The sequence below is a fragment of the Hemiscyllium ocellatum genome, chromosome 13, assembly GCF_020745735.1.
Source record: "Hemiscyllium ocellatum isolate sHemOce1 chromosome 13, sHemOce1.pat.X.cur, whole genome shotgun sequence".
Taxonomy (NCBI): domain Eukaryota; kingdom Metazoa; phylum Chordata; class Chondrichthyes; order Orectolobiformes; family Hemiscylliidae; genus Hemiscyllium; species Hemiscyllium ocellatum.
Genome location: NC_083413.1, coordinates 59444139 through 59469200, shown reverse-complemented (window position 1 = coordinate 59469200; position 25062 = coordinate 59444139). Strand labels below are relative to the sequence as shown.

Genomic DNA, 25062 nt, shown 5'->3' with positions numbered 1-25062 from the left:
TCTCCTACAGCATAAAAATCATCACTTTCCTTATATATTGGTGTTTCGCATGAGTTATCCTGCTGAGTGCAAGATGAAAATCTTTGACAAAATGCATCTTTTTCAGCAATACTCAAGTTCTGTTGTGCTAAGTGATATTTGTACAGAAGCTTAAGGAGAGGCAGGGAGGTTTGTTGAGGAACTTGGAGTCAGTAAAAAGTGTGATACTGGAAGAAGCACAACAGATCAGGCAAGAGAGTTGACACTTCAGGCATAACACTGCACAGTCCTGATGAAGTGTGGAAGTGATGAAAAGCTGTGCTTTTTTCAGTGTCACACTTTACCGACTGAATTCCTCAGCATTTGCAGTCCTCACCACCTCTTTATGGAGGAACTTAAGAGTTTAAATCCTAGGCAGCTGAAAGCACATCTTCTCGTGGTGCTATGAATACAGTCAGTAATGCACCAGACTTTTCATGAACGAAAATATCTTGGAAGGTAACAGAGCTAACCATTCAATAAATGTCCTGTCATCAGAAAATGAAAGGCCATTGAACCAAAACATTGACTCTTTCTCTGCATAGATGCTGCCTGAACTAAGTCTTTCCAGTGTGTTTCTTTTGATTTCAAATTGCCAGCATCTGCAATGAGTTGCTTTTTTATTTTTGATCATAGTCGGTCTCAGAAATTGCAGACATAAGGACAGATTGTAAATCAGGATGAAAATGTTAGCATGAAGACATACTTAATTGGGAGATACAGAAGTCAGCAAGCGCAAAGTTAACGTGCAAGCAGCACTTGGCGTGAGTTAGGATACAAATGGAAACTTATTTAAGGTGAAGGATATGGAGCCAGCTCTAGGAGCATTGGAATCAACAAGTCTAGAGCTAACAAGATCCTGCATAGGATTTTAGCAGATGAGCTGTATGGTATAGTCATGCAACCTGCAGAGATGCAAACAGGTAGTCTATTACAAGACTATCAGGAATAGAGTCTATTCCTGATGACGGGCTTTTGTCCGAAATGTCATTTTTCCTGCTCCTCAGATGCTGCCTGACCTGCTGTGCTTTTCCAGCACCACTCTAATCTAGACTCTGGTTTCCAGCATCTTCAGTACATTTTTTTTTACCTAGTCCAAGTAATAGCACAGACATATGGTTGAAAGTGCATCTTATGTTACCTTCCCATTAAGCAAAGGAGAGGGGGATAAATTCTGCAACTTCAGACCATTAACTTAAGATCTGTGGGAAAATTTTGATAACTTGATCTGGAACAAAAATTAATTGGCACTTGGAAAAATGCAGGACAATAAACGAAAGCCAGCAGAGATCTGTTCAAGGCAAGTTGTGTTTGACTATCCTGATTGAGTTCCTTGACAAGGAATGGAGTTGATAATGGTAGCGCAATTGACTATCTGTGCTTAAAATGTCACTTAATCAGAATTAAGTGATGATTCCTGATGCAGGGCTTATGCTGCCTGACCTGCTGTGCTTTTCTAGCACCACACTCTCGACTTGGATCTCCAGCATCTGCAGTCCTCACTTTCTCCTCTTATAAAAGGAGGCAGGACAAGTTGAGAGGCCTGTTTAAAGGAATAAAAGCACCTGGGTTCCTTGGTTTTAGAACTAGATTTGTGTATGAAGGTATACCTGTAGATATAAAATCAGTAACTTGCTGCTTCTCAGCCTTTTGGCTAAGATCAAGTGCTTGTTCTTATTAGAACAGGTGACGAGTGGCGAGTTGTAAGAGCTAGTCGAGATCGCCACTGGATCGTGATTGGATGTTGGACGTTGGAAGGTCGTTTGGTGGTGCTGACCTGCTACTGGTAGATCTTCATGCTGGCTTTGGCCTAACACCAATTCAGGGACCAGCCAACCTCAGAGCTATGGCCTCAGCAGCCGCCCGCAGCCCTGGACAGGGGGTTCGCAACACAGTCAGGGTGACTGTGAAGAAGGTGGAGGATCGTACACCAGTCGATCGAACCCTGTTCATCAAGAAGGTACTGTTAGGATGCTCTGGGGTCAGTGATTCACCCTGACCAAACCGGACGCTCTCTAGGCAGTCCGAAACCTGTTGATCTTCCAGCTGAAGGAGTTGACCCCGATTGAGTGTTGTAGACTGGCACATTCCAAGGTCCAGGACTACGTGTTGAGGGACGCGCTGAAGCTTGGGACAACTGCCACCAAGGCGCAGTGGGGAAAGACCACCGTGTAACATCTGCCTGCCTAAAGAAGAACAGGGGGCCCATGCAGTCGTTTAGGCTCTGCTGACACCTCAGCTAAATATATGGGTATATAATTGAAAAATGTACAGACCTGTATAAAAATGATAAATTCTGATCTCTGTATGTAAATGTTTACATATATGTATGGCATGACCAACTGCACAGACCATCAAATTATTTTATGAATTAAGTATATTTTTGAAGTTAAAAAAATTCACCCTGACCAAACCTGTGCTGTGTCAGGCAGGAAGATTGCTGAGAGTCTTGCACTCCTCAGGGATACCATCGCCTACGTGCAGGACAGAGGGTTGGACACCTGCCTGATCAGCCTGGACCAGGAGAAAGCCTTTGACAGGATATCACACAGGTATATGAGAGATGTTCTCTCCAAAATGGGCTTTGGGGAGGGAATCTGCAATTAGATCAGACTGCTCTACACCAACATTGTCAGTGCAGTCTCAATCAATGGGTGGGAATCAGATAGCTTCCCAGTCAGATCTGGAGTCAGGCAGGGCTGCCTTCTCTCTCCTGCCTTGTTTGTTTGCTGCATAGAGCCATTTGCCGAGTCCATCGGGAAGGATACGAGCCTGAGAGGGGTGACTATTGCTGGCAGCGGGGACCTGCAGGTTAAGGCCTCCCTGTACATGGATGACGTCACCGTTTTTGCTCGGATCTGCTGTCCATGCGCGGACTCATGTGCATATGTGACCAGTTCGAATGGGCCTCGGGGGCCAAGGCAAACCGAGGCAAGAGTGAGGCTATGCTCTTCGGGAACTGGGCCGACCAATCCTCGATCCCCTTCACTGTCAGGACCGACCACCTGAAGGTGCTGGGTAATTGGTTCGGGGGATCTGGGGCGTGCACCAAGTCTTGGGAGGAGCGTATCAGCAAAGTGAGGCAGAAACTGGGCAGATGGAAACTACGGTCGCTCTCCATCGTGGGAAAAAACCTGGTCATCAGGTGTGAGGCACTGTCATTGCTATTATACATGGCACAGGTCTGGCCTATTCCCAGAACCTGTGCCGCTGCAGTCACCCAGGCCATCTTCCAGTTTACATGGAGATCAAAGATGGACCGGGTCCGAAGGGACTTGCTGTACAAAGACCTGGGCAACGGGGGAAGAAATACACCCAATGCCACCCTCACCCTGATGGCCACCTTTGTGTGTGGCTGCATCAAGCTGTGTGTGGATCCCCAGTACGCAAACACCAAGTGTCACTACGTACTGAGGTTCTACCTGTCCCCGGTGTTGCGAAGGATGGGCCTGGCCTCGCTGTCGCGGAACGCTCTGAGTAGTTAGACCGTTCAATATCACCTGTCCTTCGTGGATAAGTTTATGAAGAAAAACACCTTTGACCACAAGTCCATCAGGAAGTGGTCAGCACGTAGTGTCCTTGAGACCCTTCGGGAAAAGGAGAGGGCGGATCCTATCGAGCGGTTCCCTGAGCAGACTGTCAAAGCCATTTGGCAGAATGCCTCATCGCCAGAACTTTCCAACAAGCACCAAGACATGGCTTGGCTGGTGATGAGAAGGGCTCTGCCTGCAAGATCCTTTATGCGCCCCCGGACACTCAGCCGCACCGCACACTGCCCTCGAAGCAGCTGCGGGGGGGACGAGACAGCCACACACCTTCTGGAATGTGCCTACGCAGAAGACATCTGGAGAGGAATGCAGTGGTGTTTGTCGACGTTCGTCCCAAGCAGCGCCGGGACGCAGGACTCCATGCTCTACAGCCTGTTCCCCGGGACGCACACTGATACAAACATCAACTGTGCCTGGAGGATCATCAACTCGGTGAAGGACGCTCTCTGGGTGGTCCGAAACCTGTTGATCTTCCAGCTGAAGGAGTTGATCCCAACTGAGTGTCACAGACTGGCACATTCCAAGGTCCAGGACTACGTGTTGAGGGATTATCTGAAGCTTGGGGCAGCTGTCGCCAAGGCACGGTGGGGAAAGACCACTGTGTAACGTCTACCTGCCTAAAGACGAACAGGGGGCCCATGCAGTCATTCGGGCTCTGCTGACACCTCAGCTAAATATATGGGCATATGATTGAAAAATGTACAGACCTGTGTAAAAATGATAAATTCTGATCTCTGTACATAAATGTTTACATATGTATGGCATGACCAACTGTACAGACCAAATTATTTTATGAATAAAGTATATTTTTGAAATTAAAAAAAGGGACGTGTACTGCCTGCAGGATTTCCCTGGGGCAGGCTACTTCGACGTGACCTTTAGGAGTGTGAAGCAATGCGAGCAGCTCCTGAAGGTCTTCAAGGAGAAGGAAGGGGAGTCGCTATTCTCCATCTTGTCGGTGGTCCCATTGTGTGTACTTCCTACACAGAGGAGTCGGGTTGTTACAATCCCTATGTACAACCCCTATGTTCCAGCGGCTGATGTCCTGACCTTCCTGGGAAAGGATGTCCTGACCTTCCTGGGAAGGAACGTCCAAGCTGAGGAAGAAACCACCGATATGGTCGACCCCTTTGGGATCTGGACCAGTAAGCGGCAGGTCAGGATAACTCTGAGAGTCGATGACAATGGGAACATTCTCCACCCACCCTTGAGCTTCGCAACTGGAGGGAGCAGAGACTACCTGACATTTGCAGGGCAGCTGAAAGTGTGCCAAATCTGCGGGAAGGCAGCGGATCGCAAAGTGACTATCTGCAGGAACTGCAAACAGGAGGGTCACCTGACCAAGGACTGTCAGGAAGCAAAAAGCTGCAGCCTGTGCAGAGAGGTGGGCCACATGTACAATACTTGCCCAAGACGGGGGGGGGGCACTTACGCACAGATGGCTGGAGGTGGCAATCTGAGCCGGGGACCCCCAAATACCAGCAAGGTGCACCTAAACAGCAGGGAAACGGAGCCTAGTGGCACCCAGAAAGAAGAACAGGCTGGAGCGGAGGAGGTAGCAGCCAGCGGGGAGAGACAGCAGCTGAGCCTAGCTCTAGCAATGATGGAAGCAATGGAGGAGGAGGTAATTGAAAAGGCAGAGGAGTGGATACCTGTTGAAAACAGGAAGAGAAAATCCTGCCAGGCCCCCAAAGCCTCGCAGCAAAAGGGGAAAAGACAGCTGCACGAGGGAGAGACGGCCAGCTCTTCGGATGGTGAAGACGGACGCAAGGAAGGTCATCACCACCAGAAGAAGAAACAGAGCGCCGTAGGTGAAGAGGAGAGCATTTCCTCCCAACTAAGAAACAACGGACCCCCCGAAGTCCACCCTCCACCCAGTGAGAACCAGGGGATATCCACTGCCCCACAACTACAGGTAACTGAGAGCTGTGATCCTCTGACAGTCCCATTGTCAGACACCGAACTGGACGGTGCGGACCTTTGCCTTGGCTCAATGACACCAGAGCGGGTAAATGACCCCAGTGAGGAGCTGGATAGCTACCTCAGCCCAACGAAGGTCCAGCAGTTCGTGCTCACCATGGGGATGTAGACAGCTACCCCAAAGACAGGACAGTCAAATGGACAATGGTAACCCCATAAACTGGGGGTTAAAGAAGGTGCCTTTACTATCATATAACAGGGGGCCCACTCAGTAGGTGGGTTCCGCTGAAGCCACAGCTAAATACTAAAAGACTGGATGGTTAATAAATGGAACTGTAAATACAATAACTGTAAATTCGATTAATTCAATCTGCTCTCTGTAATGTTAAGACATGCAATGTGTATATATATGAACAACATGACCAATTGTACAGGTACCAAAGATTTATTTCTATGAATAAAGTACATTTTGAAATTTAAAAAAATCAGTAACTTGCTGGATATAGAAATGATACATAGCTGTCAGCATTGAAAGGGTTGAAGCATACTTAGCTAATTCGAAACTGACATCTGCTTTAAAATACAAAAGGACCATTACAATACGTACAAATTGTTTAACACAATAGAGATATGAGTGCAAGTAAACAGACAGAGTCGAAACCTCTTTAAAACCACAATCATTCTAGGGTGGAGACTCTTAAAGCGCCAAGAAATAATCACTGGGAACAGAGTGGAGAATAGTCTTGAAATAAAGAGGCATGATCAGTGTGGAATGTGCAAAACAAGGAGTTGATTAGCTTTAAAAAGAATGCAATCACTGTGGAATGCAACAACTGAGCTCATCGAGTTTCACAATTACCAAAACTGTAATAGTTTCTGATAACTTACTGTCATATGATAATCTGATATCTCAGCACATGACAGGATAGTTTGCTTTGTACATTTCACATACCCTAACATCAGAGCGTTTTTATTGCAAAACAAACATTATTCATAACAGTTAACTATGTATGAATGCAAGGATTTTCTAAGTCATTCAGACTATACTGCCTCTACTAACAGAGCAGAAGACAAACATTGGGGTTCGACTTTCTCTATATTTACAATTAAACTCTTGGCATTTATCGGAGGCCTTGGGGAGTGTCCAATTACTGAATGGAGCCTCATTATGCTTTGGCAGAAGGACTTTTCATGGTTGTTTTTCCCCCACTACGCCTTGGCGCAGCTGCCTCAAATGTTAGTGTGTCCCTCAGGCCTGGACCTTCAAATGTGCCAATCTGCAGCATCCAGTCGGGGTTGACACTTTCAACTGGAAGACCATCACGTTTCAGGCAGACCAAAGGGAGTCTTTCACAGAGCTGATGGCCCACCAGGCACAGTTGACGTTTGTGTTTGGGAGGGAGAGAGGGGTAGGGAGGAAATTATGTTCTTGGTGTTGGGATCTATTTGGTGTCGGCCGAAGTGTTTGAGGATGGCGCATTGGATGTGGAGTGTGTTGAAATGGTAGATGAAGACAAGGGGGACTCTGTCTTTATTGTGTTGGTGGGGGGGCAGGGAATGGAGGTGGTGCAGCAGAGGGCTGTCGGGATGAAAGGGGAGAAGCATGTCATTCAAAATAGGTGGACATCTGGGATGCTTGGGAGTGGAATGTCTACTCATCCAAGCAGATGTGGCAGAGGCAGAGGAATTGGAAGAAAGGGATAGAGTTCTTGCAGGATACTGGTGGGAGGAGATATAGTCTAGGTGGTTGAGAGAGTCTGTGGGTTTATAATAAACATCCATCTGGAGACCGTCACCAGAGATGGAAATAGAGCAGTCAGGAAAAGGAGGGAGGAGGTGTCTGAGATGGACCATGTGAATTTGAGGGCAGGGTGGAAGTTGTGAGCAAAGTTGACGAACTGTTCCAGTTCAGCCTGGGTGCAGGATGTTGCACCAATGCAGTCATCGATGTAACAGCGCCAGAGTTGGAGTACAGTACTCGTGTAGGTGCTGAAGAGGGACTCAGTATCCCCAACTGAGGATACTAAATTGTAGATAACAAAAAAATAAGGACAAGGAGGAAAACTAATTTGTGTTTGTCAATGTTCAGTCTCCTTGAGAAGCTAATGAATGACAATTGCACATGAAATGTCTTAGCAAAGTTGTATTAAATTCATGCAAGTTAGAAGTAGTAACCAGATGATGCTGTGACAAAAATGAAGGGTTAAGCTATTAGAAAGAAATGCTTTCTAATTTGCTTCTAATTTTTTAATTTGCTGCAATTGAAATTCCTAGGATGGGTCCAGGTTATACAGACTGCAGACAAGGCTATCAGTGAGGCAGTATGGTGGATAAAGGGGTCCACACATACACCAGGTAGATAAAAGCAGTCAGGCTGTTGACTCCAGGCTAAGGACAAGCAACAGAAGGAAATGTTTAGTCAGTTGGAGTTAAAATTGGGGAGCTAAGTATGCCACAGTTGGCAGGAGAAAGAATCTGTTACAGCAAAAGAGGGTCAACCAGGATGTTGCAGAATTTTAGGATGGTGTCAGTCCACTGAGAAAGTGGATGTCTTGAAGGCATATCAAGGGAAGGGGAAAGGAAGGAGGTGGATGAGAGATGGCTGAAACAGAAGGATTGCAAAACTGAGCAGGATAGATGGGATATTAAAGCCAACTAATGGGTTGTGCTGTCATTACAACACCAGGGCAGATCATTCATTACGTGACAGAATGGAGGCAAGTTGCAGCAAAGGTGAAGGATTAGTTGTGTTCTGTGACCAATTGGAAAACAAAGGAGGTCTGTATTATTGCACTTGGAAATGGGAGAAAAGGATTTGTGGGCCCATTGAGTTTCAAGAAACTACAGAAGTAGCCTTTAGTAATGCAGAACCAGCACCGGGGCAAAAGCCACATGATTGCTTTCTATTTTGATCACAGACTTGTTGCTAGCCACCCTTAACTCAGGGCCTTATTGGAGAGGAAAGGAGCAGGGATTGAGGCACCTGGATGAAATGAAAACCTAGATCTCATGGACTATGGACCTCAGAAAAGGGGACATACCAACTAGTTCAGAATATTCCCAGTTGCCAGTTGTGAAAGGCTACAGCTGAATCTGTAGCATTGTTGAAAAAGAAAAAAAAAGTGTTCTGTTTTTGGAACGAGGGGGAAAGAGGCAGGCTAGACAACCACCTCAGCGTCTAAGTCACTTAAAACTGACTGAACCCCTTGAGATCTATTTTCTATGTGGTTTTAAAGCATTGTAGCTCAGCATGGCATATTTGATGTCTCTGTTTTCCTTAAGAGCAAATATTCTAGGTGTGTGCACACACGTGTACGCAGAATGTTTATTATTTGAAATGCGACACATGATTTGGATCAAAGCGGTCATGTATTTTCTTTCGTAAAAATATTTGGAATAATTTAAATGAATTCTGCACTGCAGTCGTCAGGTTGTGGGCTTAAAAAATGTGCTGCAAAGTTAAAAGATGGAAGCATTCTGGGTTCCTGCCACAGTTCTCAACAGACAGGGGGGGTTTATTCTAATTTCAAATGTTGCTTATTGCAATTTGGAATTCAAATTATCTAAAATGTTTGTTTCTAAAGAGGAAAAGATGATGAAGTTTAGAGAAACTTGACGTTTAATACAAAATTCTGTACTTAAGCCACAGGGCTGGAGGAAGGGGTGATAGCGTGACTTTGATTCGAGCTTTATCTAAAATCCTAAACTCTCACACCAAAGTGAAAAATGAAGCTATTTAAATGTGTTCAACTGCCAGGGAACCCCGAGACCCATAGTCTACTAACATGAAGTGATTATTGTTTAGCCAGACACAATGTGCAATTGAAAGCTTAGATAGAAAAGAAACTACTGATGCTGGAATCCAAAGTAGACAAACAGGAGGCTGGAAGAACAAAGCAAGTCAGGCAGCATCAGGAGGTGGAGAAGTCAACATTTTTGAAGTAGTATAAAAGTCACACAACACAGGGTAATATCCCAACGTGTGATCAATTGGAACCTTACTTTTACTTGAACATATGATGCCTTCTGAAGTATGATTGATTCAAGGGAGAATGGTTAGTTTTCATCACTGACAGACAAATAGACAGGTTTGAAGGATAGTCAAGTATTGTCAAACAGGTGCATCAATAATGTACACATTACCTTCATGTCCTTTCAATGTTGAAATGATGCTGCAAGAATTCTGTTCAAGCTTTAATAATGTGATCTGCCCAGAATAATCACCAACAAATGCATGACACGTCTCCAGATCATATCTGAAGAAATTGTGAGTTAAATAGAATAAAGGTTGATGACATTCTCCTCTTAACAGAAGACCCACCGGAGGTGTGATTTTCAACACAGGCAAGATGACTGAATTAATTGTTACTGCATTAATACCCAATGGCAATTTATATCAAAAGTATGTTTTTGCAAAATTGAATCTACCAATAAGTCTTGGATCTGAGATTATGTTTTCAGCATTGACAAAGGCAGACCTGTATTCCTTTACTATTAGGTAATAACCGACAGTATTGCACCACTGGCAAACAGACCATCAAAACAAGAATGAATACAAAAACAATCCTTTCAGATACAGCTTCCTCAAATTCTGAATTTGCACTTAACAAGAAGAAAAAAAGTAAGAAACACTACTTAGAAACATATGAAGCCAAAGAGGTTCTGTTCTCATTACCCACCTTAAAACTTTTGGTTAAATATCTTTAACTGATTTCTGAACCAACTGCAACACAAATTAAATTCTGGATAGCAATGTTCCTTTTCCAAATTCAATGGATTATCAGTCTGTAGCTATTAAATCAACAACTTGTTTTATAGACAACAATATAGATTCCAATGTAATGCAGTCTACTTAGAAGTGAATGCTATCTCTCCTTCCAGCGTCATCAACTAGTTATGGAAACAAGAGCAACTAGTCATTCTGGTTTGGCACACAAGATACACTTTGATTCTGCTGATTGATAAAATAAGTATCAACATATAATGAAACAGTAGAAAATCTTTTTTCAGGGCAGTAAAAGGGGTAATAGGAGTACAGGAAAGAATGCAGAGAGTTGGAATTCTAGAAGAATTGGTCATTTGGGGAAGCCTTCCATTTAGGCAGGGCCAAAATGCTGCTAGATAAACAAAATCTAAATTGTTTTTAAAAACTGCAAACAGATATTCTCAATAGAGGCTTTTGTGTTCTAATGCCTTTTCTTTTTGAATGGTTATTTGAATTTTCTAATTTGAACAGATTTGTTTGTTATTCAGAATGATGCTTAAAAAGTTCTAGTAGCTTCTTTTCTATATAAAAAACAGCAGGATCTGGTTACATGCTATAACTCCACCCTTGTTTCTAGCAGTATTAGTTTCAACAGAATAGGTTGTTAGCCTCAAAAGACATTTTCTGCAAAGATTAATTTTGTCCTGCAATTATAAACCTATTTTGCAGTTTAAACTTTGCAGATCAGCAGATGAAATAATAATGGGAAGCACAGCGAATATTGGTTATAACATTATCGTTGTGACATCTTCACAATTAGTTCAATCCTACCACACAAGAAACTGTTGTTTACCAACCTATGACTGATTAGTTGCTTAAATGTCTGACAGAGGAATCAGGTCAAAAGTTAAGGATACTGTAAGCAGGAAGCCCAGGCAGTAAAGCAATGCCTTCCCTGTAGACATCCACTCCTGGTACACATCCAGCTGAGGTACTTGTCATGTCCTGTGCTTATAACCCATTCAGTTTCTGGAGAAAATACGATTGCTGAAACACGATTCTGATGTGCTGGAGAGAGAAAGAAAAAGCCAGCCTTACAAAATGTTAATAGGTGTGAGGCAAACCTGTGGATTCCATATTTGTGAGCCTTTACACTATACACCGCACAGACGAACACTTTTGTCTCCATGTACTCATGTTGATGAAAACGTCAAGGAAGTGATAAAATGAGCTGTCCATTTTAAATTCAAAAATAAAACAAACCTTTCTTGCTGACCAGAAAGGAATGAAAAAAAAATTTACATTAATTTGAATTTTCACATCCTGAGGATGTGCCAAAGCAGCTCAGAATTACTCTGCTTAACCTTAAATCGTAACTTGGGAACTTATGCACCCACCTGGACAGGCAGATAAAGCCTCAGATTTACATCTCACCTGAAAACAGAACCACCAATATCATGTCCCTCAGCACCAAAGTAACTACTGGCCTACATAAAGTGTTCAAGTCCTGCAGTTGGACTTGAACCTATGAGCTGGTGAACTAGTCATATGTTCCACCACTTAGCCAAGCTCACATTTATAATTTTTCTGTCATAGCTTGGAGAAATTAAAATTATGCCAATGAACAGAAAGATAGACAGGCAGGCAGGAGGCTGGAAGAACACAGCAAGCCAGGCAGCATCAGGAGGTGCAGGAGTCGATGTTTTGGGTGTAACCAATATAAAGGTAACAGTCATTGCCTTTTCAAAAAAGTGGAAGGAGATAGGACATGAAGTTACACACCAATTAGTCTAACTTCAATTGTTGAACAACTATCAGATTCTATTACTTAACATTACAGAACTCAAAAGGCATGCATCAAGCAGAACGAATTTTTAAATGATAAGGCTGTGCCTAAGTAATTCCTTCAAATAAAAATCAGCATGAAAGGCTCCATTTATGGAACTTTCTAGTTTTAATTAGATAACACACAAGCAAATGGTTAAGAAAATTAAGACATAAAACAGCAATGGCCAGGGGTCAAAAAGTAACATATGGATAAAGAGTGGAGGTACAGCTTGATCACCCTGTATTATTTTAGTCTGCAATTTGAAAAGCACACAATTAGTTCGGTGGTAAGATAGTTTAGTCACACTGTGAATTAAATTTTCAAGTGTTAGTTCAGATGTGGGCCTTATGAAAACCACTTTGCTGTACAGCAATGAATCAAGTGGCTGGAGAAAACAAACATTAATCTTGATATCATTTTAGTCAACATTGACAAATGGAGAAAAATCATATTCTAAAGTGAATTGGTATTATGACCAAATCTGGAGGAGTTCACTGTTACTCCAATCCCATTACTACACAAGTTACCACATAAAATACAAATATTTGTCAGTTCTCAAGATAACCAATTAAACACAGGTTTTTAAATAAAAAAGACATCTCTTAATAAGCAAAATTATGGGTTTATTATCCAAACAAAGCTTATTCAATATAGATAATTTAGGGAGACAGAAAATAAGATTGCTCTACAAAGATTGGCTTTCTGGGGCCAGTGGGCTACTCTTGAAGGCAAATGGACTAAGCAGAGAATGTTCCAGAGACCGTTGCTGTGATATTCTGGCACATGATTCAACCTCTATCCCCAAGCTAGTTACTGTTCAAAAAAACAGGCCCAGCAGGGGTTTATAGCACAGCAAGCAGTTATCGCCAGTCATGTCACTTCCAGGAAGCCTCATTTAAAATTTTCCACTGTCTACAGGAGCTTCCAATTACTTCTTCTAAATGAAACCACAGTACTTTCACAAAACTTGAAATAAATCCATTTTCCATAACCCTTCAAAAGTTCATAGAAAGTATTATTACAACAATAACTAGTTAGCTTCCACGAGTTGATGTGTTTCAATGCATAAGACAGGCTTGGGCACTCCAAGGACATTTAAACCAATACAAAATAAATTAAATATTTTTGAAGTACAATTTGTGGGCGGCACGGTGGCACAGTGGTTAGCACTGCTGCCTCACAGCGCCTGAAGACCCGGGTTCAATTCCCGACTCAGGCGACTGACTGTGTGGAGTTTGCACGTTCTCCCCGTGTCTGCGTGGGTTTCCTCCGGGTGCTCCGGTTTCCTCCCACAGTCCAAAGATGTGCGGGTCAGGTGAATTGGCCATGCTAAATTGCCCATAGTGTTAGGTAAGGGGTAATGTAGGGGTATGGGTGGGTTTCGCTTCGGCGGGTCGGTGTGGACTTGTTGGGCCGAAGGGCCTGTTTCCACACTAAGTCTAGTCTAATCTAAAAAAAAAATTGTCCATTTCTCGGGAAACAGCAAACAATTGTATACAGCAAGGTCTCAAATACTTAAGAAGATGAATAATTAGCTTCACTGCTGTTGGTTGAGAGACAAAATGTCAGCCAGGCTGTTCTAACTGTTCACAGAGATTTCATGAGATTAGTTTCCAAGATGAAGGGGCTGTCCTAAGAAAGATTGAGCAGGTTGCACTTAAACTCACTGGTGTTTAAAAGGATGAGAGATGACCTTATCAAAACCGCTGAGAAGACTTCACAGGACAGATGCTGGAAGTATGTGAATCCATAATTACAGGACATTTTTTCAAGCTTCATAATGAGGCAAGGAGGAATTTCTTTGGAAGAGCAAGAATCTTTGGAGCTCTCCTCCAGAAAACCACTGTCTCATTTGAGGCAGAGAAAGGTAGAATCTTCGACTACAAGAAGGTGAGCAGATACTGGGAGAAAAGTGGAATTTAGATTAATTATGCATCACTCATGATCTTACTGAATGGTGAAGGATTCTCAAGGTGTCATAAGACCTACTCTGTTTCTTATGTTCTAATTCCTTACTTTCCTTCCAAAGAAACCTAATGAGATTCTTCATTCGTTCGGGAGACGTAGACTTCTGTACCATGGTCAACAAATGTTGTTTACCTCTAACTGCCTTTGGGTAGGTGGTGGTGTACTGCCTTTGTGCTGAAATCCATGTGAAGATGGTTCACCCACAGTGCTATCAGGTGGTGACTTCTAATGTTTTGATCCAGCAATGAAGTGATACATTTTCAAGTCATGCTGGTGTGCCATTTGGAGAGGAACTTTCAGGTGATGGTGTTCCCACACATTTGCTGCCCTTCTGGGCAGACAGCTTGCAAGTTTGGATGATGCTGCCAAAGAACCCTTTGGAAATTGAGGTATTTGTAGATGGCACACTAACAATTATGATGCATCACTCAAAGATTTTGTAGCATTGTCAAAGCTTACAGTGTCTTTGTCATGTCCAAGGCCAAATGGTCAATACAGTTTTTTAAAAAGAACCTTTTTGTTGCGTTGGCTTGGTACAAATGAATAACTTGTTGAACTACTTCAGGTAGAAACTAAGAGGCAACCGCATTCCTGTAAGTCTGAAGTTACATTGCCCAGAACAGGCAGGAACTGTAAGTTTCCTTCATTAGTGGACCGGATGAGTTTTTAATGATAATCTAGTAGTTTTATTGTTGCTATTACGTAGCTTTAGGTTCCAGATTTTATTGTTGGAGTTTACATCTCCCAGCTGTTGTGATGAAATTTGAACTCATGTTTCCAGATCTCTGGATTACTGTAGTTCAGCAAAAGTTAATGCCACCATAAGTGCTATGAAACATTTTACAACCGCCTGAACAAAGGTCTGAGTTAATGTCTTACAGCATTTCTTTGATTGTCAAGAATGATGGGCATATAATCCATGAAACTAAGTCCTGCAGCAGGGTAAGAGCCAATTAACCAATTACAGAGGTAGTCTAAGAAACCACCACTAAGCCAAGGAAATGTTAATTGTGTCAGTCTGCAATAACAATGAGAAAAATGTTGTTATTTCCAAAAGTAAAGTCATTTACCCTTGCAAACATTTGACTAAATGCTTAAATATTTTGTAGAGTCATAGATGTACAGCACAGAAACAAATCCTTTGGTCCAACTCAACCATGCCAACCAGATATCCCAACCCAATCTAGTCCCACTTGCCAGCACTCGGTCCATATCCCTCTAAATCCTTCCTATTCATATATCCATCCAAACGCCTTTTAATATTGCAATTGTACCAGCCTCCACCACTTCCTCTGGCAGCTCATTCCACACATGCACCACCCTCTGTATGAAACAATTGCCCCTTAGGACTCTTTTCTATCTTTCCCCTCTCATCGTAAATCTATTGTTGGCTCTGGACTCTGCCACCCCAAGAAAAAGACTTTGTCTATTTATCCTATCCATGCCTCTCATGATCTTATAAACCTCTATAAGGTCACACCACAGCATCTGATGCTCCAGGGAAAACAGCTCCAGCCTGTTCAGCCTCTCCCTAAACCTCAAATCCTCCAACCCTGACAACATCCTTTTCTTAAGTTTCAAAAACATTCTTCTGAGAGTACAAAGACTAGAATATTCCAACAGTAGCCTAATGTACACCCTTTACAGCTGCAACATGACCTCCCAATTCCTGGACTCAATACTCTGACCAATAAAGGAAAGCATACCAAATGTCTTCTTCGCTATCCTATCTACCTGCGACTCTACTTTCAAGGAGCTATGAACCTACACTCCAAGGTCTCTTTGTTTAGCAACACTCCCTAGGACCTTACCATTAATTTATAAGTCCTGCTAAGATTTGCTTTCCCAAAATGCAACACTTCACAGTTATCTCCTCAGCCTCATCTGATCAAGATCCCGTTGTAATCAGAGATAACCTTATTCACTGTCCACTACACCTCCGATTTTGGTGTCATATGCAAACATACTAACTTTACCTCTTATGTTTACATCCAAATCATTTATATAAATGATGAAAAGTAGTGGACCCAGCACAGATCCTTATGGCACTCCATTGGTCATCACAGAATTACATTGTGCATTAACATAATACATTAGATGAAATTAAATTGAAGTGCATAGAGTCATACTTAAAAAAGTAGATCAATTTGTCAATTTTAGGGAAAAATAATAACAGGCAACAAGTAATATGCTACCGATGCTAGAGAAAGGAAAGATATAGCCAAAAGTAATTTTGTGATGCCAAAGGATATGTTAATAACAAAACTCAAGCTTGTAACAAGGACTAAAAAAAAGCAAGATGCTACACCCTATTTTCTGAATCCTTATGACTCACAACAGGTAAAGATGCTTGGAAGAAAAGGCCTACCAAATGTAGATGCTTAGATGTATGTTGAAAATTCCATAGAGACCATAAAATAAATGAACTTGCACTTGAAGTTTTTTTTCGCTCTCTCAGTTTCAAAAAAAAAATCTGAAAGATGATCAGAGCTGAAAAAGGTACAGAGAGGTCTTCTAAAGGCAAAGGGGACAGCAGCAGGAAGAAACATTGATCTAGCTGTACTTGAATAACAGATGGCTCAGAGTAGTTAGAGAAGAGTTACAGTGAGAAAGGATCATGCAAACAGACAAGCGAGGCACACCTTGTCAGCAGATTTCCAGACAGAAGTAGCTACAAGCAGCAGAATACTAATCATACAGCAATTTTTATGCAATTAATATTTGGGAAGAGCTGGTTCAAATGTAATTTTCTTAATTATAGATGTTGATTGAGCAACATTACACCAGGTTTAAAACGTCAATGCATTTAGTTCGCATTCTTGAAGAGAAAACAAAGTTAATCTTGAGTCCAGCGAGCGTGCTTCTAAAGACTCAAAAGGTCAACGGTTTTCACAGATGCTGTCAGACTTGTTGAGTTTCTCCAACAGTTTTGGATACTGTTTGCTTCAGAACTCCACATCAGCAGCTGTTTATTATTTTAGTACTCATTCTTGTTGAATTAGTAAAAAATAAAATTGACAGGTATAAATTTCTGAGGGACATAGACACAGTAGACAGGAAGAACCTTGTCTCCTTAGTAGAGGGGTCAAGAATAAGGGGATACATTTTTAATAGAACATAGAACATTACAGCGCAGTATAGGCCCTTCGGCCCTCGATGTTGCGCTGACCTGTTATACCAATCTGAAGCCCATCTAGCCTACACTATTCCATGTACGTCCATATGCTTGTCCAATGACAACTTAAATGTACTTAAAGTTGGCGAATCTACTACTGTTGCAGGCAAAGCATTCCATACCCTTAGTATTCTCATGGAGGGGAGAGAGATTTGGGGAAAGAAAATTCACCCTGAAGGTTGTGGGTATCTGGAACTCGCTGCCTAAAAGAGAGTGGAAGGCTACAGGCCATGTGTTGGAAACTGGGACTAGAAAAGATGGAGATTGTTCACTTAGGATCAGGAGTAGGCCATTCAGTCCCTCCAACCTGTTCTGCCATTTAATAAGATACTCACAGATCTGTGGCCTAACTCCACAAACCTGCCTTTGGCCCATATCCTTTAAACATCTAAGCTTAACAAAAATTTCTCAGATTTAAAATTAACAACTTATTTAGTTTCAACTGCCATTTGTGGAAGAAAGTTACAAATGTCTACCATATGATGGGCCAAAGGCCCTCTTTCCATACTGTTAAAAACTCTTTGATTCAGCTCTTTCACAGCTTAACATTTTCATGTACAAATGTTATGACTAGCACTAAGCCAATGAAAAGTCAAGTTATGCACCATATAAAACACTATTTGCAGAGGTGGAGGGTTGTTTTTCAGACCGGAGGCCTGTGACCAGTGGAGTGCCACAAGGATCAGTGCTGGGCCCTCTATTTTTTGTCATTTACATAAATGATTTGAATGCGAGCACAAGAGGTACAGTTAGTAAGTTTGCAGATGACACCAAAATTGGAGGTGTAGTGGACAGCAAAGAAGTTTACCTCAGATTACAACAGGATCTTGAACAGATGGGCTAATGGGCTGAGAAGTGGCAGATGGAGTTTAATTCAGATAAATGCGAGGTGCTGCATTTTGGGAAAACAAATCTTTGCAGGACTTATACACTTAATGGTAAGGTCCTAGGGAGTGTTGCTGAACAAAGAGACCTTGGAGTGCAGGTTCATAGTTCCTTGAAAGTGGAGTCACAGGTAAATAGGACAGTGAAGGCAGCATTTGGTATGCTTTCCTTTATTGGTCAGAGTATTGAGTACAAGAGTTGGGAGGTCATGTTGCGGTTGTACAGGACATTGGTTAGGCCACTGTTGGAATATTGCGTGCAATTCTGGTCTCCTTCCAATCAGAAAGATGTTGTGAAACTTGAAAGGGTTCAGAAAATATTTATAAAAGGATGTTGCCAGGGTTAGAGGATCTGAGCTACAGCGAGAGGCTGAACAGACTCGGGATGTTTTCCCTGGAGCGTTGGAGGCTGAGAGGTGACCTTAAAGAGGTTTACAAAATTATGAGGGGCATGGATAGAATAAATAGACAAAGTCTTTTCCCTGGGGTTGGGGAGTCCAGAACTAGAGGGCATAGGTTTGGGGTGAGAGGGGAAAGATATAAAAGAGACCTAAGGGACAACTTTTTCACACAGAGGGTGGTACGTGTATGGAAGGAGCTGCCAGAGGATGTGGTGGAGGCTGGTACAATTGCAACATTTAAGAGGCATTTGGATGGGTATATGAATAGGAAGGGTTTAGAGGGATATGGGCCGGGTGTTGGCAGGTGGCACTAGATTGGGTTGGGATATCTGGTTGGCATGGATGGATTGGACCGAAGGGTCTGTTTCCATGCTGTACATCTCTATGACTCTAATTGTATTTGCAGATACATTCTATTTTGCTCAAAAAGCACACAATCTGCAGGCAGTCAATCCATTGACATTTTAAAAATTCCTACTTTGGAAACAGAACCATTTGACTCAAGGTTGGGATACAGACATACTCGAACCTCACACCTTTAATGCATTGTCCGAGCTGAGATGTCACCTTTTATTTATAAAGCCTTAAGTTATCTCGGGAATGTGACTTAAAAGTAGCTCTGGGAATTATGTATTAATGAAGTAACACCTGCAACCCATTCCAAATGAAAAACCTAACAGCAATCTAGGTTTGTTCAATATAATCATTTTAATTGCATGACACTGCGATCTTTTACTGTAAATTGTGTGTTTTATGATCCTGTCCCACTAGCTATCTGATGAAGGATCAGCACTCCAAAAGCTTGTACTTCCAAATAAACCTATTGGACTATAACCTGGTATTGTGTGATTTTTAACCATATAAAACAAACCATTCCTCACTCTCATCACAACATTATTAAAGCCTAAAGCTTGCAGCATGATTACATTTGAAATAATGATCCTACCCATCTCAAGCAAAGAGACTGTTAAGATAAAAGTATTTTCACAGTTCTTTTTCTGACTTCTTACTGACAAACTCAGCCCAGGAAGATAAAAGTAAAGCAAAAGGAAGGAAAACACCAACAGAAATGTCAGATGATACAGAAAAGGCTGGAGGTAAGGTCAATGAACGGGAATCATTGCTCAAACAGCTGGATGGTCATTTCCTTCTGACTATTTCTGTTGGGGAATTAACCAAGTTAAAATGGTAAATATCCTGTATCAACAGAAGGATCTACTACAGTTGCAGAAGAATGGTAACTGAATACATCACCATGAGCAGGCTTCAAGCCATACGCTGCAATGCTCATTTATGCAGAACAGCAGCACTAAGCTAGAAACGGGTTAACCAGGATGAGTCACAAGTATCAAATTATTCAGCAGTAAACAAGATTTTAAAAATTAACACCAGGAGTAGATTAGATTCCCTACAGTGTGGACACAGGCCTTTTGGCCCAACAAGTCCACACTGACCCTCTGAAGAGTAACCCACCCAGACTTACTTCCCTCTGATTAATGCACCAAACACTATGGGCAATTTACATGGTCAATCCACCTAACCTGCACATCTTTGGACTGTGGGAAGAAATCCATGCAGACATTGGGAGAATGTGCAAACTCCACACAGACAGTTGCCCGAGGCTAGAATCGAACCTGGGTCCCTGGTAGTGTGAGGCTGTAGTGCCAACCACTGAGCCACTGTGCCACCCACAACTTGCACTTCTAGATTTCTCTTTCCTTTCAACAAAACAATTAAAGTTATAGAAGTAAAAGTTAAAAAAAAAGTTTGTCAGTGACAGAGGATACATGTAAACATATACAACAGGAACTAGGTACATCATGGAACATTCATGAAGAAAAAATTTCCACATCTTATTCTTCAGTTCTAAAGACAGAAGTTGGAAAACAGCGAGACATGGAAGATTAGATTTTCAAACACAGCTCCAAATTCTGAAACAAGTTTACACTGTCTGCACAAATCCTGTATGGAATCCAGAACCTCAATCTACTGTATACAGCTATCCTTTGATGGTGTGAGAGTGTGTAATAGGTTATTTTTATTAACTCACTCACCAACTAGCAGTATTCATTAATAACAGGTTCCTGTGCATTCAAACGTACCCCTTTACTGTCCTGTTATTTACAATAGCACAACACCTTTCTCTCAGCTCCTTCACCTCCACTGCATTTGTTCCGATGAGGCCACTTTCCAAATTGGTGCTCTTAATATGTGCTCCTTCTTCTCCAACCATGGCTTCCCACCTACAGTTGTTGACAGGGCTCTTGACAGCATGCGGTCCATCTCCCGCGCCATGAGGCTCACCCCCTCCCAGAACAAGGATAGGGTCCCTCTTGTTCTCACCTTTCACCCCACTAGCCTTCACATGCAAAGAATAATCCTTCACCATTTTCGCCAACTCCAACACGGCGCCACCACTAAACATATCTTCCCTTCCCTTCCCCTGTCTGCATTCCGCAGAGATCGCTCCCTCTGGAACGACCTAGTCCACTCCTCCATCATACCCAACACCTCTCCCATCACACACGGCACCGTCCCATGCAATTGCAGAAGGTGCAACACCTGCCCCTTTACCTCTTCCATGCTCACCATCCAAGGACCGAAACACGCATTTCAGATTAAGCAGCATTTCACTTGTACCTCTTTCAATTTGGTCTATTTCATTCGTTGCTCCCAATGTGGTCTCCTCTATATCGGAGAGACAAAACGCCGACTGGGTGATTGCTTTGCTGAGCACCTTCGGTCTGTACGCAATCAGGTCCTGGACCTTCCCGTGACTAGTCACTCCGATACACAATCCTGCTCCCATGCCCCACATGTCTGTCCTTGGCCTGCTGCAATGTTCCAGTGAAGCTCAACGCAAACTGGAGGAACAGCATCTCATCTTCCGACTAGGCACATTACAGCCTGTCGGTCTCAACATTGAATTCAACAACTTCAGATGATTATCCCATTTTGACCCCTCTTGTTTTCATTCTGCTCCGTAATTTTATTGCATTTATTTTATTTACCTATTTTTTTCCACTGTTCTGTACCTCTTATTTCTTGATTGTCTCTCTCTCTCTCGCTCCCCACTCTCTCATCACCTTTTCCCTCTCCTCTTCCCCCTTTGCTACCCTTCTCCCGCTTTCCATTTTGCTCCTGCTTCACCCATCCACCCCATATTTTGTCACATAGCACTGGCTTCAGCCTTGGTCATTCACAACTCCTAAACTCCCTATAATCTCTCTGTGCACGGTCATTATCACCTCCTTGTTGCTCCCTTTACTTCTGGAGTAAAAAGTGTGGTCTGTAGATGCTGGAGAGCAGAGCTGAAAATGTGTTGCTGGTTAAAGCACAGCAGGTCAGGCAGCATCCAAGGAACAGGAAATTCGACGTTTTGGGCACAAGCCTGAAATTCCTGATGAAGGGCTTGTGCCCGAAACGTCGAATTTCCTGTTCCTTGGATGCTGCCTGACCTGCTGTGCTTTAACCAGCAACACATTTTCAGCCCTTTACTTCTGGAGCCATGACTCATCTTCTCTCAGCCTAGTATAAATACCTCCCAATTTCTCCCTTTTTTTTTAGCTTTGACAAAGGATCAGTTAGACTCAAAACATCAGCTCTTTTCTTTCCTTACAGATGCTGCCTGACCTGCTGAGATTTTCCAGCATTTCCTCTTTTGGTAAAATCTCACAACCCAGCTGTGGCAAGCAGTTTATTCTTTTTATTAAGAACAGGCACAATTTCTAACTTATTTAGAGCATACAGGTACTAGTATTTTTACTAACATTTACTAACTTAAAAGACAGGAGGACTAACACCTCTTAATTATGTAAGCAGACCAAATTGACACTTTTAATCCCATCAGAAGTAACAGCCAGCATTTAGCACATGTTTTAACCCATCTCCTGTCTCCCAGGATAAAAGCCTCTCAAAACATTGCGTACTATAGATAAAACAATCTAATAGCATAGTATTGGAATTTTAAGATATTTGGATGGATACAGGATAGGAAAGGTTTGAGGGACATGGGCCAGAAGCAAGCAGGTGGGACTAATTTAGTTTGGGATTATGTTTGGCAAGGACTGGTTGGATTGAAGGGTCTGTTTCTGTGCTGTATGACTATGATACCGGTATATAAAAGGGGCTCTTGTAAGAACTGTATTTCAGGACTCTATTGCCACCTTGAACTTGTGCTCTTGCAGTTGCTGAAAGAAAGAGGCTATTTTCACCATTCACTGATTTTGATCATTATTTGAACATGATCCCACAACAACAAATTAATTCTTCAAAGCAGCCTACTCAAATCTCTTCAGAAGGGTCACCGGACTCAAAACATTAATGGTTTTACCCACAAACACTGCCAGATCTGCTGAAGCTTTCCAGCAACATCTACTTGTGTTTGTTTTAGATCTCCAGCATCTGCAGTCCTCTGTTGTTATATTCAAACCTCCTGTTGACTTTATTTAAAACAGACAAGAAGAGAGTCACAGTATCCTGCTCACTTGCCCACTTGTCTGTCCTTAGCATGCTGCAATGTTCCAGTAATCATTGTGCAAACTGGAGGAAGAATACCTCATCTTCAGACTGGGCAATTTATGGCCTCCTGGACTTAATATTGATTTCAGCTCCTTTAAATTGTGAACCAGTTCCCATTTCTTCCATAACTTTTAAGCATTTCCTGTTACATTCTCTGTCACCATGTCCTCACGCCCCTCTCCACCCCCACCACACCAGGGAGATCATCTGCACTTTCAAGTCTGGCAGTTGACGACCACCGTTCTGCCATTCTCACATTCTGATTAACCTGAACTACCAACATCTTTTCTCCATTATTGTACACCCACCACCACACCAACCCCTCACCTGCCAACATATCATAATGCTGTCCTGTCCACATTTCACTTCAAACTCTGAAGAGGAATCATCTAGATTCAAAACATTAGCTTGCTCTCTCTCCCCAAGGATGCTGTCTGACCCGCTGTGATCTCCAGCATGTTTTCAGGACAAGGAGAGAGAGCTCCCCCCCAACCTTGGCCTCCAATCCTGAGTCTTTATCAAGACAAATAAATGGGGTGGGGGAAAGAGGCAGGAGGTTATTTTAACCAAAATTTGCTTGGTGAGAAATTCGTGAAATTAGGTAGAAAATCGAGTGATACCACATTAGAATGAGTCATTTTTGCTACAGTTTGTGGGCGGCACAGTGGCTAGCACTGCTGCCTCACAGCGCCAGAGACCCAGGTTTAATTTCCGCCTCAGGCAACTGACTGTGTGGAGTTTGCACATTCTCCGTGTCTGTGTAGGTTTCCTCTGGGTGCTCCGGTTTCCTCCCACAGTCCAAAAATGTGCAGGTTAGGTGAATTGGCCAAGCTAAATTGCCCGTAGTGTTAGGCAAAGGGGTAAATGTAGGGGAATGGGTCTGGGTGGGTTTCGCTTCGGCGGGTCAGTGTGGACTTGTTGGGCCAAAGGGCCTGTTTCCACACTAAGTAATCTAATCTTAAATTGACTCCATTCTCTTAAATTTAGCTTCCATGAATTGCCTTGCACTAAACAACTCTAAACTTGATTTGTTCCACATTCTGCACGGGCAAACTGGGATAGCCTTTCTAAACTGATCCTTTTCCCTGCCCCAATGACTATTTCCACTTGATTGATGCTATTTCAGCTGCCAAAGAAATATTAAATATTAATTTTTATGTTAAATCTGAGCGCAACTGGCTGCTTCTTGTATAGAGGTTTGACTGCATGTAACATCTTGATCAGAATCAATCATCTTAAGTCAACCCATCTCTATCTAGGTGAAGTACATCACAAATGCAACTTTGAACTGCAAATTTATTGAAAATGGGAATCTAAATGTCTTCTGTTTCTTTAGCAACTAGACCTGCTGATCTTTTGTGAAAATTGTCACTTTGAATACATATTCGAATCTTCCATTCCATTCCACTCCTAGCTCTTGTTTTGCAGCCTGTTCTCGGTTACTCAGCAGTCATGAAACCCAGGGTAAAAATGAAAACAAAAATCATTGTGACGTCTTAACATTTCATCAAAGTCTCACCATAAATGAATGCTCATGTTCTGAAAAGCAAATGCTATCAAAATTATTAATACTTTCATTCGGGACAACTAGCATGTAATGAAAAATTATGGTTTCTCATTCAATGACCTATTGACATGCTGATTGGAGACATTAGGTGCTTCCTACAACAGGTCTTAAAGGGCAGCTTGAAGTGAATAGCCTGGACAGAGTGAATGTTGAGAAGATGTTTCCATTGATAGAAGAGACTAGGACCCAAGAGCACAGCCTCAGAGTAAGGGGAAGACCTTTTAGAATGAAAATAAGGATTCAGCAAAAAGTGGCAAATCTATGGAATTCACTGCCACAGAAAGCTGTAGAGGCCAGGCCATTGAGTTTATGTAAGCCAGAGATAAATAAGTTCTTGATTGTCAAGGGATCAAGAGTTACAGGGAGAAGGCAGGGTTGAGAAACTCATCAGCCATGATTGAATGGCAGAGCAGACTCAATGGGCTGAATGGCCTAACGTCTGCTCCTATGTCTTATGGTCTTATGTGTTCCATGTCCGGGACTCATGGTCACAATTGTAATTTGGGTCATCCTTTTATCTTCTGCTT

At 42.5% G+C, this 25062-nt stretch overlaps 1 protein-coding gene across 1 annotated transcript in view; it reads right to left on the bottom strand.

Moving 5' to 3' along the window:
- wdfy1 (WD repeat and FYVE domain containing 1) overlaps nucleotides 1–25062 on the bottom strand; it is an 83262-nt gene that overhangs the window by 39402 nt on the left and 18798 nt on the right. Inside the window, exons 5-6 of the mRNA XM_060834859.1 lie at nucleotides 11109–11259; nucleotides 9630–9742 (exon numbers count right to left, since the gene is read on the bottom strand). Of these exons, the coding sequence (XP_060690842.1) occupies nucleotides 9630–9742; nucleotides 11109–11259 (264 nt within the window). The remainder of the gene's footprint in view (nucleotides 1–9629; nucleotides 9743–11108; nucleotides 11260–25062) is intronic.